Consider the following 16,308-nt stretch of genomic DNA (forward strand, 5'->3'; position numbering starts at 1 on the left):
ATTAAAGATAAACTCCAGTACTGGTAAAAAAAAAAAAAAATTCTCACAGAATCAAACGAAACTTACACTGAATGTTCAAGATTACAAATAAATGACATGTGCCAAACAATTTTGGAAGAAAATGTATACTGGCTGAGTAATGAGCATAGAAAGACAAGGAAATCAAGGTAGTACTAGCCCCGACACCATGTGTGTTGTCCCATATATAGCTTTCTATGTGAGTCCTTGTTACTTTACCAAGACTCGGTCAAATTTATTATGATTTTGATGACTCCAGAACCTTGCAGTGCACACCAATACTTACATGCTACATGATCAACTGTTTCTGATCCTTTCCACACCTTTTCTTTCACAATGCAATCGCATTACCAGTACTAAAGTTTATCTTTAATAATTATCATTATAAACATCAATTACAGAGAAATGAAAGCAAATAATGACAATTAAAGTAAAGTAATGTAATTAAATGTTGATGAATACAATAATGTAGTTTAAATGACATTAAAATGCGTTTTAAACAAGTAGGATTTCAGTTGAGATTTAAAGAAAGTTAAGTCTGTGATGGTCATGGACAGGACAATGTGATTGCAAGATAAACATGAAAGGAAACGCAAATTAAAGAGAGATTCAATGAACGGCCATTCGTTGCATTGATCAATAAATCCCAATCATATTATACGCAGATCGATTTTGACATTGTTATTGTAATTGACATTGATATATCTAGTTACAGTTCGATGATCACAAGCTTTATCATTACAAAAATGAATGTGTTGTCATAATTGTGGAAAAAGAAAAACAAATTTCTGCTTGGTGATTAGAATGCCAACACAGGAGTATAAATAATTCAAGTGATAGTATGTACAATCTATCGTTACCATGGCAGCATGCAAATTTTGCAAAAAACACGTATAAATATCAATTAATCTATTTACTTATTTATTTCTTTTAATGGGTACAATCTTTAATTTTTTATACAGAATTATGGTGGTTTATACAGGATTGGGAGGATATGATAGACACTTTATACAACGTAGATTACTGATGAGAATAACCTATCGCTTTTACGAATACAAGGCTGTGTCAAAAATACTGAATTACAATTAAAACTTGAATATATGAGTATAACTTTTACAGTTAAAGTTTGCATTCTTCGTTTGGAAAATCTGTGGCGTATCCACGCATTTGGGCGGAATCCTCTTTAGACTTTAAAGGGGGAAGTCCGACATGATATTGAGAGTAATATTATTATTTATACAAGGTTGCCTCTACAGTCAATAAACTGCTGCATGGATAACAATCAATACAATCAATATCATACACAAAAAGAAATACTCAAAATACTGGAAAATATTTACAACAAATTAAAACATATGATTTAATATTTAAGTAAATTGCATTGTCCACCCTGATATTATGTTGGTTTTGATAAAGCAGAAAAAAATGAGAGTAATATTATTATTTATACAAGGTTGCCTCTATAGTTAATAAACTGCTGCATAGATAACAATCAATACAAACAATATCATAATTTATACAAAAAGAAATACTCAAAAATACTGGAAAATATTTACAACAAATTAAAACGTATGAATTAATATTCAAGTAAGTTACATTGTCCACCCTGATATTATGTTGGTTTTGATAGAAGCAGAAAAATGAGAGTAATATTATTTTTTATACAAGGTTGCCTCTACAGTTAATAAACTGTTCGAAAATACTCAAAAAATACTTAGTGGAAAATTATTATGTACAGAAGAATGAAAAATATTTACCACAATTTAAAACTTATAAATTAATATTCAAGTAAGTTACATTGCGATGACTGACTTATATAGTGATGACTAACTTAAGGTATATTCTTCAACACTGAATTCTAAGATAATCAGTCTTCATTTCTCAGGTGCAACAATATTAATTGTGATTTTGATATGTTTACAACATTTAAACTTTCTATATAGGCATCTTCCAGTCTTATCATATCAAGAATTCATCTTTAAAATAAATACGGTCATCAGTCAAAATATTGACAGGTTTGATGACCTCAATAATTTATACAACAAATATTTACCCAAATGCTACGATCTTCAGATTACCTCTTCATTTTCGCCATCTTCTATTTACGCCTACTTTTATTTCGCCTTCTTTTATTTTCTGATTTTGGGTTTTGTTTACTGTATTGCTCTCTATGTTTAACAAATTGCACGGGGTATGAAAAGGAAATAAATTTAATTTCTCTGCAATGAACTCCACATTCTTTAAATAATCATTTAAGAATTCTTTACAAGGTCTTTCTTCCGGCTGTTTTCCATATAGACGACCTACCATTACTGGGATTAATAATGTCACATTATTGTATTTTACCATGCTATAAAAATATAGTTGTATAAAACAGGTTAAGGTCTCACGAAACCGTCGTACAAGTTCACTATTATCCGATTAAAACGCGTGTATTACATGGGATGCCGGCGAACTTTACTTACGACTGCTTCGTGAAACGATGCCCTGTATATCATCACGAGAAAAGGCTTATAATGAAGGTTTTAAATTCAGTGACAATCCCAAGTTTAACAGCGATTGACTTTAAGATTCAATTAATTTCTGGTCTTCATATCTCAACCAGCATTTATGCAGGATCCTGACGTTGGCTTTCCTGGCAGAATGTCGGGAATTTCCAATACCCTTGTGATCCATATCCAGTCCATATTCCGACATAGGTGACTGCAAGAGGATTCGGATCAGTGGCGCTCATAAGGGCCAGTTGTGTACCATAAAGGCTTAACTTAATATGACCGTTGGCAAAGGATAGCTGGTAGTGGTTGTAAACCTGAATTCCCGAAAGACGGACAGAGATTACTTTGGAAGGAGATAATACTTGCCACATAGAAGTACCGGAACTGGCAGCTCGTACGATATGTCCACCAGTATTGCTCCATCCACCGATAGCTATGATAGATATAAGTTCACAGGTTCATATATTCATTTCTTTTCCCAAAAGAAAATGAAAAGTAAGAGAGAGTAGAAGTCATTGATGCGCAAGATTCCTCGTAACCAACCCCTCCCCACACTCTAAAAACTGAAATGTTAAATGTCAATTTAAAAGGGCCGAGGAGTGACCACTCTTTCAAAATGTCAGATTGTTTCTTTTAACCTGCTAGATTCAACCTTTTATAGTGTTGGTTCCAGCATGTTCAAAGTGTTAATCTACCATTTTGAAAGAGTGGTCACTCCTCGGCCCTTTTAAATGATTTAACATTTCAGTTTTTAGAGTGCACCCCACCCCACCCCACACCACACCACCCGTGGAAAGCTTTCAATACGTGATACATCGTGAAAGTAGTAAAGCGCGATGAGAGGGCGAGTAGTACAGAGTGTATTGCCCCTCCCCCCTTCCAAACGAGCCCTACCCCTTTCCATGGAATGGGGACGAAGGGGGATAAAACCTAGGGGTAAAGGATAGGGAAACGGGAGAGAGACAGGGAAGAGAGAGAGAGGAGGAGAGAGAGAGAGGGGGGGGAGAGAGTGTGTATATATGTGTGTTTGTGCGTGTGTGTGAGAAAAGTAGAGGAAGAGAAGGAGTCAAAGACACATATCTTACATAAAGTTAGATCATTGAGCCAGCAAACTATAGGGTAAACTCTTTCAGAAATTTGAATTTTTTTCTTTCGTGTAGTATAAGGCCATTTAAAAATATATTCATGTTTAGCGTCCCCGCCCGCTTCTTTTTTGGAGGCCGCCTCCTTTTTTTTTTTTTTTCTGTTTTCTGTTTTTTTTTTTATTAAAAAAAGAATTAATAATCCTGAATTAAACAAAAAATTAAAGAAAATGCCGGCGGCCATCTTGAAAAATAGCCCGACCGTCAGGGAAAATGTACCGAGCGGCATGCATTTTGAGCGGCAATTTTGAAAGAAAAAAAAGGGGCCTCCTCCTTCCTATTTTTCAGATAGGCAGGACGCAAAAACATGTTGTTGTTTTTTATTTGGCCTTAACAGACAGACAATACACACAATTGAATCTCTGCCTGTTTGATACATACGACTCATACTACTTCCCTCCTCCCTGGGTGTACACTCTTCTACGATATCATTGATTTTAAAACTTTTAATTTTTAAGCGAGAGTCCGTCGTGACGGATCGAGAAGATTATCAATATTTCTCGAGGGGGGAGGGGGGGGGGGAGATCCTCCAAAGAAATATTTCGAGGAGCCTAGGGGGGGGGGGGGGGTGGTGTCCCCTCCCGCCTACCCGGATCGCTGCCCTTGACTCCAACACTCAGCGACGCTAACTCACCTATTTCATATTTTTCGTGTGTCACGTTACTTGCGAAGAGTCCAATGTGCGCATCATTGTCAGCGCTGACCAAGAAGTCAAATGACGTCACATTCTCAGCAATCCAGAAGCCGGGAAAGGTGTACACTCTGGTATCACCCACGTCAGGTGTATGGAATACGGGACATTCTGTCAAAGCATGTACGACATACCCATGGAGAGGAAGAGAGAGAGAGAGAGAGAGAGAGAGAGAGAGAGGGGGGAAGGGAAGGGTTGGAGGGGGGTCAAAGCGTCTACTTTTCACCTTGAAAAATGTCCATGAGAAGTATTCGAATCATCATTTTGGTCCTTACATTAATTTACAAAAAATAATGAAGGACTTCAATATAATATTTTTTAGATTCACTGCACGTACAACATTCCCTTTTTTTCTGTTGTATCTTCATTTATCATTGGTTTATATTCATTTATTTATTATTTATTTAGTTGTATGTATATTTATATATTTATCTATTATTAATAGTTTCTTTCTTTCTTTATTTATTATGTACATAATTACTTTTATATTTATTTATCACGTATTGTATCTTCATTCATCTATAACGAAGGGTAGTTTTATGCAGAGCCTCGAAGGTCCTCTTTTGCATATATTCTTACGGTCTTGTGAAGGCGTTGTTGGGGATTTCGTTGTCGATGCTGAAGTTGCCGTGGTCGTTAGTTGCGGGGTCTCACTACTTGCTTCATCGGTCAGGGTACTTGTTGACTTTGTGGTGGTTGTAGTGGTGGTGGTGGCGTTGATGGTGGTCGTGGTGTCTTTGTCAGCAACGATTTTTGAAGAATTTTCATCAGAAACACCGATTGCTAGGCGGGAAAGCACACATTTGAATATCGGATCTATCATCATCGTCGTCGTCGTGACCATAATGATTATAACAACAAGAGTAATTATGTTGTTAATGATAATGATAATGATGATAAAAGTAACAATAATGATTATAATCATGAACATCAACATTTAAACATAATCATTTTTCAATATTAAGAAAAAGAAGAAATAGAAAAAGAGAAAATTAAGAAAGAGGGAGGAGGAAAAGGAAGAGGAGGAGGAAGAGTAAAAGAAAAAAAAGAAGAAAGAGGAAAATGATAAAGAAGAGAGGAGGAAAAGGGTGAGGAGGGGGAGAAGAAGAAGAAGAACAATAAGAACAAGAACAATAAGAAGAAGGAAGATGAAAAGGAAGAAAAGGATGAGGAGAAGAAGAAGAAGAAGAGAGGAGGAGAAGAAGAAGAAAAGAGTAAGATGGATACGATGAAGAATAGAGGGTTATGCGCTCATGTCTTTCATACATGACTCTCCTGGTTTTCTACTGATCTTACCCCAGCTGTTACCATGGCTACTATTACGGTGTCCTAGCATTTCATTGACCTGAGTGGAGAGTCACAATTTTGGATGAATGTGTTGCCTAAGGACAGTATGACAGTGATTCAAACCTCGTACCTTGTGCTTTATAGTCGGGGGACTCATCCACTAGACCATGCATGAAACATCTACAGCAATCTCATTCAATGCTCAGGAACACACAGACAAAATCATGTTGAAGAGTACAGGGTGAACAAGGGTGGAATAAGGATTATCAGAAGGGGTAGAATGAATTTCCCCTCGACCCCGACCAGGTGCGTACGCAGGGGGTGGGATTGATCCCCCCCCCCCCCACCCTTTGACTTTGTTTATGTGTATGTTTTGGAGTAAACCCCCTCCCCCTTTGCATTTGTTTTAATTAAAAAATAATAATAATAGATAAAAATAAAAATAAAAATATGATGATGGATGTCCAAATAACCTGACCTTACCCCCCCCCCCCCAACGAAACGAAATATCGATCGGCCAAATTTTCAAATTTTGGGAAGGAAAAAAAAATGTCCGCTTACCCGTATATATTCTAATAACTTTTAACTAATGTAAGAGTCACTTATATCAATTATGTCCAACTTTTCAACAACTAACTTATCTATTTATTTGTGTCTGGGTCTTTTGTGGGCTATATTGCACAAGCAATAACTTCCCTCAAAATTGGGCGGGGGTATATGCCGCCGCCCCCCCCCCCCCGGATTAACGCTCATAACGTACCGGGAAGGCGACAGACTCTTCTCCCTTTTAGGGAGCATTGGGTATCATCGAGAGGAGATGCTGGGATGAGCTTATTAGGGACTCGGGTCTTCAACCTAGGCCCATCTTCTTGCTAAATCGTGATCAGGCATGGGCCAAACATGGGTAGGGTATAGTTGAACCCATGGCCATCGCTACAGCAGTTCTGCCCTCTGTCGTCAGGACATGACTGTATAACGAGGCCTCTACAGTTCAATTTGTTTCCATATTATGGAGAGAGAAAGAGAGAGAGAGAGAGAGAGAGAGAGAGAGAGAGAGGGAGAGGAGAGGAGAGAGAGAGAGAGAGAGAGAGAGAGAGAGACATAGTGTAAATGAAGTTTTCTTACGAGTAGTCGTAGGATGTGAGGTGGTAGATTCTATCGTGGACATCGTCGTGGTATCTTGTTCTGTAGTTGATTCTGCAGAAGAAATATGATATGTACGCCTGATGACACATTCTGAGGGCAAAATACATTTAAATTCATATCTTACTAGACAATGATATTCAATTCCTAGTTTTTGACGCCTAGTAAGCGGCTGCCGAGAATAGGATGTTACTTCATGTTGTAGCATATTGTATACGCGTGGAAGTGGAAATGAAATAGAAAGAAAGAGAGACATGGAGAGACGAAAGATAAAATTGGAGAGAGAGAAAGGAAGTGAGAAAAAAATGTAAAATAGTAATCGAGAGTGAACGAAAATGTTGAGAGAGAAAGAGAGAGAGATAGAGAGAGAGACATGGAGAGACGAAAGAGAAAATTGGAGAGAGAGAAAGGAAGTGAGAAAACATGTAAATAGTAATCGAGAGAGAAAGAAAAATGTGGAGAGAGAATGAGACAGAGAGTAAGGGTTAATGAAAAAAAATGAAAAAATTGTAAACGGAAACGGTGAGCATGGTGAGAGAGAGAGAGAGAGAGAGAGGGAGAATGAAAAAAAATTGTATACGTAGGTGGTGAGCATGGTAACAGAGAATAAATTAGAGAGAAAGAGAGACATAAATAATATAGAGGAAGATAGGGAGAGAGGGGGAAGGGAGAGCGAAATAGAAAGAGAGGAGGAGAGAGGGAGGGAATTGGAAAGAGAGAGAAGGGTAATGGGGAAAGAGAGATAACAAAGGCAAAATCGAGAGAGTAGGAGAAAGGCAAAAAGAGATAAAGACAGATAGACAGACCGACAGAAATCATGCATGGAGGGCAGGGGGGGGGGGGGCAGAGAGAAAATCGGATTATTTTTTTTATTATCGTACACTTATGCTACCTTACCTTTTGATAAAGCTGATCAATTTTGCTCGAATTCAGGTTACTAGCAAAAATTGAGTTGTATGATGGTTTATAATGCGTCTAACCGACTTTTCAGATAATTAGTGTGATTGTTTTTATTCTCACGTTCATTGCAACGTTTGCCTCGATATCCGGTAGAGCAGTGGCATTTGAAGTTCTCCATATTCTCCTCACACCAGCCGTTTTGACAGGGATTTTCGCCACAATCTGTAGTAAAAAGAGGAGACAGGACAATGCAACTACAGCTCAATAATTGTTTAGCAATACAGTTACATCTGCAACTCCCTCTACACCCTTGACGCATATAATGTATCACTGTATAATCGTTTCAGTGGATTTTTTTATCAAGAAAATTTCTAATACGACCTATTTTGTACAAGGCATATGAAGCTGAGCGACAAATATTTTTATACAATCATCAATCCTAAGATTATTTTCAAAGATAACACCGAGGTTACGTGCACTTTTGACAGGCTGTATTGGAACATTAGCAATTTCGACAAATGGTAAATGGGAGGACTTTCTAAATCGAGATGTTAAATGAATAACCCCAGTTTTATCCTCATCTAATTGCAATCATTAGCAATGGACCAAGCTTTGATATCATTTATACATCTTTCAAGAATGGTCAGAATCACATTTCAAAACAATATAAGCTTGGGTCTCATCTGCATATATCATTCGGCCTAAACATCACACCCCAAATTGCATAAACCTGGTCGGAGTTATAAGTAGCCTCTAGTTAGCCAATTTGTTTACCCTGTATTTTTCGTAGTACTTACTATAATCATATCTTATTCTTGCAAGAAAAACACATTTAGCGAAAAGAACAAGGCGGCTCTTTTCTAATCTATACGCCAGTGGCCGACATTCATTCACGAGTATTTGGATTCCATGGACAGACAATATATTGTAATAATAATCATGACTCATGAAACGACAGTCTTAAGAAATATCTGTTTAATTTAGCTTATAATTGATTACAATTACCTTTCATGTCTGTACCTTTCCTATTGCACTTTTGTATATATATTTTATGTATCATGTATTTCATATTTTGCACAAGCTGCGCCTTGAGCATTTGACTGTCAAGTGGATTTGGCGCCTTATAACTCTTATGTATTATTATTATTATTATTGTTATTTTGAATTATAATGTAATTAATATTGTTTCATTATACCTATGTTGAATACTACTACTGCTAACACTACTATTTCTACTACTACTACTACTACTACTACTACTACTACTACTACTACTACTACTACTACTACTACTACTACTACTTCTACTACTGCTACTACTACTACTACTACTACTACTACTACTACTACTTCTACTACTACTACTTCTACTACTGCTACTAATACTACTACTACAATACTAGTACTACTACTTCTACTAGTATTAATTACTACTACTGCTTTTACTTTATAAAATACAAGCTGCACTTAAAAGGTGCCCTGAAGCATTCAATTCTTTCTATCAATATTCAATATTTTGACCCATTATTATCAATGTTACGATTTTACTACTGATACTACTACTGCTGCTACTACTAATAATACTACTACTAGTAGTACTACTACTAATACTGTAACTGCTACTGCTGCCAGTATTGACAGTATTAAGATTTTGTTCAAGGGGCGGGGGGGGGGGGTAAATTTGAAAATCGGGCCGATTTTTTTTTTTTTTTTTTTTTTCGGGGGGGGGGGGGGTCCAGTTTTTGAGGAAATATTTCCTCAAAGACGGTCGCTGAATAAGCGGGGGGTGGGGGGGGGGGGGGGTAAGAGCACTTTTTTGTCCCGGAATCGGAAAATTATGCCGACCGATATTTCGTTCAGTGGGTGGGGGGGGGGGGGGGTAAGGTCATTTTTTTTCTTCATCCTTTAGCACAATATTACATAAAACAAATTTGAGAGGGGTTACCCAACCCCCCCCCCCCCCCCCTCCTCTGCGTATGCGCCTGGCTGCTGCTCTTACTAATTAATGCTGTTACTAGCTGATGTACATTGTATCATTATAATTATTGCGACAGTGTTGTCAAGTCTGATAGGAATGACGTATTGTAATTGTTCATTTGTAGTAGTAGCATTAATCCCTCGGGTGTATCATCATCTGTTCAACATGTTATGTTGCTAAGACAACAACATGCTAACCGTACTAGATATCAACAAATAATTGACTATAGTTAAGTGTTGCTCGTTCTTCATGATCGAGGACGGAATATAATATATTATTCGTGAATAAGGTAGGCAGATCAACATATGGAAGTACAGTTAATTAGACCTGAACCGAACATGAACAAAAAGATCACATGCAAACAGGTTACATTCGCCCAAACCCCCACAACATGATTATTATTATTATTTGACATTGGTTGTAATTTGTAATGCCTTCCGACATTATCCTTCATAATTTGAGTTTACTAATTAACAAATTGCTTTTTCAACTACTATCGGCCTCAAACCTTTTTAGGAAACAACACTTGAATAGAAGTTTAGCAATAAATATTTCTATCATTTCAATATGTAATCATATTGTATACACAACTAACGTCATAAAAAGTGTCTCTCCATCTGGTTTAGCAAAAAAATTCCCCCCCCCCCCACCCCCCCAAAAAAAAAAAAAAAAAAAAAAAAAAAAAAAAAATGATATAAAAAAAAAAATCGTTGGGGCGCTTCCATCTTGCCTTCGATCCCCATGCATCAATTTATTTTTTCAAAATAAAATGGTATTTTTTGTGCATTACAAACACACACGCACACAAAAGACAAAACTTCCACCGGAAATATGTTGTCAGAGGCCCCTTAAGCCGAACAGCACAAACATATCCACCCTTCAAGCTTACGTGCCGAATTTTGTCGACAGAAAGTGCTATGAACAATGACAGACTTCTGAAGAGAAAAACATTCAAGTACCCGGTGACCAAAATCTACTACTAAAATAATGTATTTACTTTCACGCTGCTAGATTTAAATACTAATAACTTCAAATTGCTCTAATACAATGGCTTTAGTCGGGTAGCGGTGCTGACCGAAATTAGCCAAAAACTGTTCAAGAATGTTTTGTATGGTAAGGTGAACTATTATATCGCAGCCGTGTTGAAGTATAGGTTATTGTAAATATCCAATTAAATTATTAAATTCTGAAATTCCTGGTGGTTCTCAAATATATCCCGGACTGGACCCTGTAATATAATAGCTGAACCTTTGGTCTGGTTTAAATTTTGCCAAAGGTGTGCTATTATTGCGTGTGCCACAACAAGGTTTTGCGCTAGGTTTAGGGTTAGGGTGAGGTACTTGCATGATGATGGATACTAAGTTATCGTAGGTCAATCGTCGCCGTAACAAGTAATTCATCACTCATCGTAAAGGATTATGTAACCATCTAGCTGTTTGACTAGTGATTAATAAAGTTAACAACACCCTCTCCTCAGGAACTAAAACAAAATCGAAGTTTTAAACTTTTGACAGTCTTTCGTGTTTTGCGATGTATATAGTAACACTAGGCCTACTTTCTATTCTTGACGAAGGTATGTCATGGACTAGATGAAGTCAAACCATCTCGCGGGGAGGGGGTTCGGCTGCTTCACAGGCTATAACAACCCGACGACTGATATGGATAGACTCTCAACCTTTCTTGCCAATGTCTTTAAAAATACTTTCTAACATAAATATCGAATCTTATGACACTTTGGCAAGGATTTACATTATTACATTTTCAAAAGAATTGAACAGTAAAACAGATTATATGTTTTATCATGTTTACAGCAGGCAAAGAACGACTTACCAGGAAATCTGCACACTCTGTGTCCGGGTGGGATCCCCAATTTACTCTTCCTTCTTGGACAAGCAGCTTCCTTAGATGTGTATGGGACGAGCTTTGGAATGGTCTGTACCATGCTGCCATTAGAATGCAGTTTCTTCTTACATTCGTTGAACATTGGTAAGGTGTAATTAAGCCCTAATCCGTCCGAACAGCGAGTTCCCGTCTTCTTGTTCTCATTCGAAGAAACGAGAGTGGCTTTGAATGAGATATATACCAGGAGAGAATATAAAGTTGAGTAAAGAGTATGCATCTCTCTTGTATTAACTGATTAGGAACCCCTAACTACAGCCTATAGCGTAGCGTGGGTCTATCCATTGAGGAAGCTCTTGAACTATGGAGAGAGGCACAGGTTTTACTCGGAAAACGAAATGCGAATTTACAACATTTACATATAAGAATGGGGTGTGCGGGGGGGGGGGGGTGGTTCCTCTATAGCGTCTTCTTACAAATACATTCCATCATTATCACTTCTAATGAATACAACGGGTGCTATAGATACAAATATTGTTTAAAACTATGTTTGTATTATATCATTTCCATATTTTGCTTACTCATGTGTATGTTCTTTTTTTTGCATATTTTGAAAGCACCAAATAAATAAATAAATGACAATCACGACAAAGTTTTGATCATTAACGTCATTATCAATGTTTTATTGTATTTATGTTGAAGAATATACTCCTGCTACTACTTTTAGTGTAATAATGAAAATAATAATAATAATAAGGATGATGATGATATAATAATAATTATTATTATTATAATAATTATAATAACAATAGTAATGATAATAAATCACTGTTGACATGCAGAGTCATACATACCGAATGATACACATGTCAGGAAAACAAGGACCCCGCCTCGTATGAGACCTTTGTACTTTACATGTGGAGTAAAAGAATTGGAAAAGGATCGATATTAGATGATAATAGGCTTGAAATTCGATGATCCAAATGTCTATTAATTGATATTATAAGATGATGAAGCGGATCCTAATCAAGTGATTGGTTGACAGCGTACACGTGACCAGGCATTTATTTTGCCTAACACGCAATTTTACTAATGACCGGTCATTAGTAAATACGTATGACCGGTCATTAGTAAATTCATTTTATAAAACAGCATTGTATAAAACAAACAAAACATCGTCTTATAAAAAAAATAATACACAAATGATTTTGTTCGGGCGTTAGTAAAATTACCTTCGAAACAGTCCAAACACCCTTCAGTGAGGATTAGGGGAGGGGGGGGGGGGGTCGGAGGACATAGAATGCGGTGTTTGCAGGGTATGGTGTGGCATAAGGGTTAACACCCCCCTCCCAATATAAATTTAGTATCAGAAACAGTGAGATATATAGACTGAATAAAACAAAATAATAAACGAAAGGTTTAATGTTTGCTTTTTTTCCTAAATACGAAAATGTTCCATGATAACTTACTTTAACAGAATTTCCATGTCTCAATAATTTAGAAACCCTTAGATCTATACGGGAAAAAGTGAGGGGCATATTAAAGCATGGACCGCAATGGCGCGCTCATCTTGGTTTCATAAAGCCCCCATCACACCAGACTCGTTCAGTCGTTCTCATCACTACGTTCTGAAAAAAAATAATGCCAAACGGTTACAACTGTGGTGAACGCGAAAGGAGTGGACGTCTCCCCTCTATATCTCTCTTTCTCTGTATTCTATCCATCTATCTCTCCGTCTCTTTAAATCTTTATCTCTCTCTCTCTCTCTCTCTCTATCTCTCACCCTCTCTTTATCTCCCCTCTACTTCTATCTGTCACACTCTCTTTATCTTCCCTCTATCTCTATCTCTCACTTTATCTCTCCCTCTTTCTCTATAAACTCTCTCTTTCTCCCTCTATCTCTCTCTATATATCTCTCTTTCTATCTCTTTATCTATCCCTATCATACATCGTTTATAACATTATTCTGCCAAAAGGGGGTTTGACGGCATGGATTATCTTAATTCAGAGAAACACAAAAAATAATAATCTTTGAACACCAGTAATGATTCAGAAAAGGCTATAAAAAAAAAACACTCATTCGTGACTTTGATAGTGTTTATGATAGGCAAGTGACGACACTTGGTGTATTTCTATACTTCGCCCAAGCATTTGACATGATTGATCACTGATCATAATTATTTAATAGCAAAAAATAGCGCTGCAACAAGTATTATGTTGGGATCAGCGGAGTGAGAGAATGAATTGAATGTATCAAACGAAATGCAATTACATATGGTTTTTGCAAAAGCTAAGTTACACATACGCACACACACACACACACACGGGCACAAATGTTCGTTGATATTTGATATTCGATATTTCATATGTGTGGCATGAATAATGTTGTTAGGGATCTTATTTGGATCTGCAATGACCTAATTTATACCCAAATCCCAATTGTTTTATTCAAACATCACATAAGCAACTTTGGCGCAAGTCGATTTTTCCACTCTCGCAAACAATGCCTCCCGTCCATCCAAGCGTGAACACATACCATACAAAAATGATACTAAACGATTCGGGATGAAACACTCTTTCATAAGATGTATAATAACTTACTGTTAATTGATGATTTATAAAATCATTAGCAATTTTATAGGTGTAAACTTTTTTTGACTCACACTGTATAGGCCATTTTCGCAATGTAACCAAATGTGTACTTCAGTGCCTCGATAGAATTTTTTTCATTGACCTGTTACGAATAATTGTATTTCAATAGTCAGAATGCGAATTGCATATACTACGTGTTGTAAGGTAGGGCAAGCCATATTAAATGTTTGTCCTATTTAGCAAAATCGTATCCAATTTTATTTCTGACTATTGAGATACAATAATTCGTATCGAGGAGTTTCACAAAGGCGGTCAAATACCCGCTAGGTTAACCGCCCTCTGGGACGACTACCCCCTAGAACAACTACCCCCTAGGGTAACCACCCTCTGGGACGACTATCCCCCGGGAGGTAGTTGTCTGGGGTAGTTGTCTGGGGTACTTGTCCTAGGGGGTGGTTGCCCTAGGCGATAGTTGTCCTAGGGGTAGTTGACTGGGGGTGGGTTATCCAGGGGGTGGGTGTCCAGGGGGGAGGGGTTGGTGTTAGAACCCGTATGGGCTATTGATTGCTGCGTTCCCTCATCTAGAAAGTTAAATGGCTTTTTGATATGTCATAGAGCTAATTCCCCTTCTTCTTTTTCTCCTTCAGCATAATCTGCCTCCTTTACTGCTGGAGATTCTTGCAGATATGTAAGTGCATTATGTGTGTCGACATATGCCCAGGTGTGCAGGTGAAAGTGTCTTAGTGCCAGTTGAAATGTTGCCAGAATTCCTTATCATTGTTTCATTTTAAATGATTTGCATTGACATACAGTACATCTTTAAATGGGATACGTATAAATAGATATATACCAACACAATGAACATGTATATGTTTGTAATTAAATAAATAGAGGCGATGACTCACCATTTTGACCGATGGAAAAGAAATCCAAATTATTCGATAAAATCCAGTCGAGCAAAAGTTTATAAATTGTATTTTTTTCTTGCGATGTTGTCTTTACATTTCAAACAAAGTAAACTCTCAGAAGACAAAACGTATTGAAAATGTGAAGCAAACATCCAAGAATATTACAGTTGAGGTTTTCGAAAGATTTTGCCCATCTTCCTTGCTGTGTTGTGTTTATAACTCAAATACGACACTTGTTCATCAGGCAGAACAATAATTCTGTGAAGATGTTCTTGCAATGTTGTGTTTATTCCCGAACTCCTCAAAAGGAAGTAAAAACATGAATAAAGGATCCAGTATTACAAATAGTCTGTTTATTTACTTTTCGAAATTACATCTATTGCTCACAATACAAATTGCCTAATTCTGTTAAGACAGTGAAATCAGAAACGATTAACGCGTTTACCGAAACACTCTGAAATCAACGCCAACTTTCACAGGTTAATATCCAATATGCGAATGTCGCAGCTAACAGGCACCCTTCTGCGTAGCTAGACACGCCCATCACTTAGTAACCAATCAACGCCAGGAACACTTGACACATCCCCGCTGTGCCCAATCCGACTGCTTTGACAATCGAGTGTTTAACGAAACTTGGTATCAGTGTTTCCATCCCCCCCCCCCCAAAAAAAAAAAAAAATACAGGCAAATTTAAGGAAATTTGGGCTTGGTGAAGGACTTTTTTAGGAATAGTGAAAAAGTAAAAAAAAAACATTTTTCTTTTATCACTTTATTTAGCTTAAGAAACGTGTAATTTTACCCATTTCCTCTGAATGAAGTTTTTTTTTTAAGCGATCAGTCTCACTGCTATTAAACTGGTTCGCTTAAAGCAGTAGCGGATCCAGGAATTTCTTACCGGGGGGAGGGGGGCACAAAATCGCATGGGTGAAATATATGAAAAACGATGGAGCCGAGGGGGTGGAGCTGCCAAGCGGGGTTGGTCTGGAATGGGGTCAGAACCCCCTCCATAGTAGGAAGCATTTGCAATTTTAGAACCTGCACCTTAGGCACATTTGTAGGCTCTTCCTGGAGTAATATGATGTAAAATTGTTTTCTCCAACCCCCTCCAAGAGTAGGGATCTTTTGCAATTTGAGAACCACGTTTGGCGCATTAATGTCCTCCGGCACTTCCTGGAAAAAACGAGGCCTTCGGATCGGTTAGAAGTTAGAGAAAAGTGATCTGTCACGTCGCGAGACGTTGTATATGATTATATGCTTCATTGCTGCACAATGCACAAAGACGGTGGTCTGGTACTTCACCAGTAGTATTCGACTC

General features: G+C 37.4%; 1 protein-coding gene across 1 annotated transcript; it reads right to left on the reverse strand.

Annotated features, from left to right (window-relative positions):
• Positions 1–1,353: 1,353 nt before the first annotated feature.
• Positions 1,354–11,707, reverse strand: LOC105446690. The gene is made up of 6 exons (XM_030975066.1): positions 11,485–11,707; positions 7,797–7,898; positions 6,759–6,830; positions 4,926–5,129; positions 4,290–4,457; positions 1,354–2,946 (listed from the first exon to the last, which is right to left on the reverse strand). Exons 1-6 carry the CDS (start codon positions 11,636–11,638, stop codon positions 2,627–2,629), a joined length of 1,020 nt encoding a protein of 339 aa, XP_030830926.1. The 5' UTR covers positions 11,639–11,707; the 3' UTR covers positions 1,354–2,626.
• Between the last annotated feature and the right edge of the window lie 4,601 nt (positions 11,708–16,308).

The sequence above is a fragment of the Strongylocentrotus purpuratus genome, unplaced genomic scaffold, assembly GCF_000002235.5.
Source record: "Strongylocentrotus purpuratus isolate Spur 01 unplaced genomic scaffold, Spur_5.0 spur5_scaffold_8, whole genome shotgun sequence".
NCBI classification, from domain to species: Eukaryota; Metazoa; Echinodermata; class Echinoidea; order Camarodonta; family Strongylocentrotidae; genus Strongylocentrotus; species Strongylocentrotus purpuratus.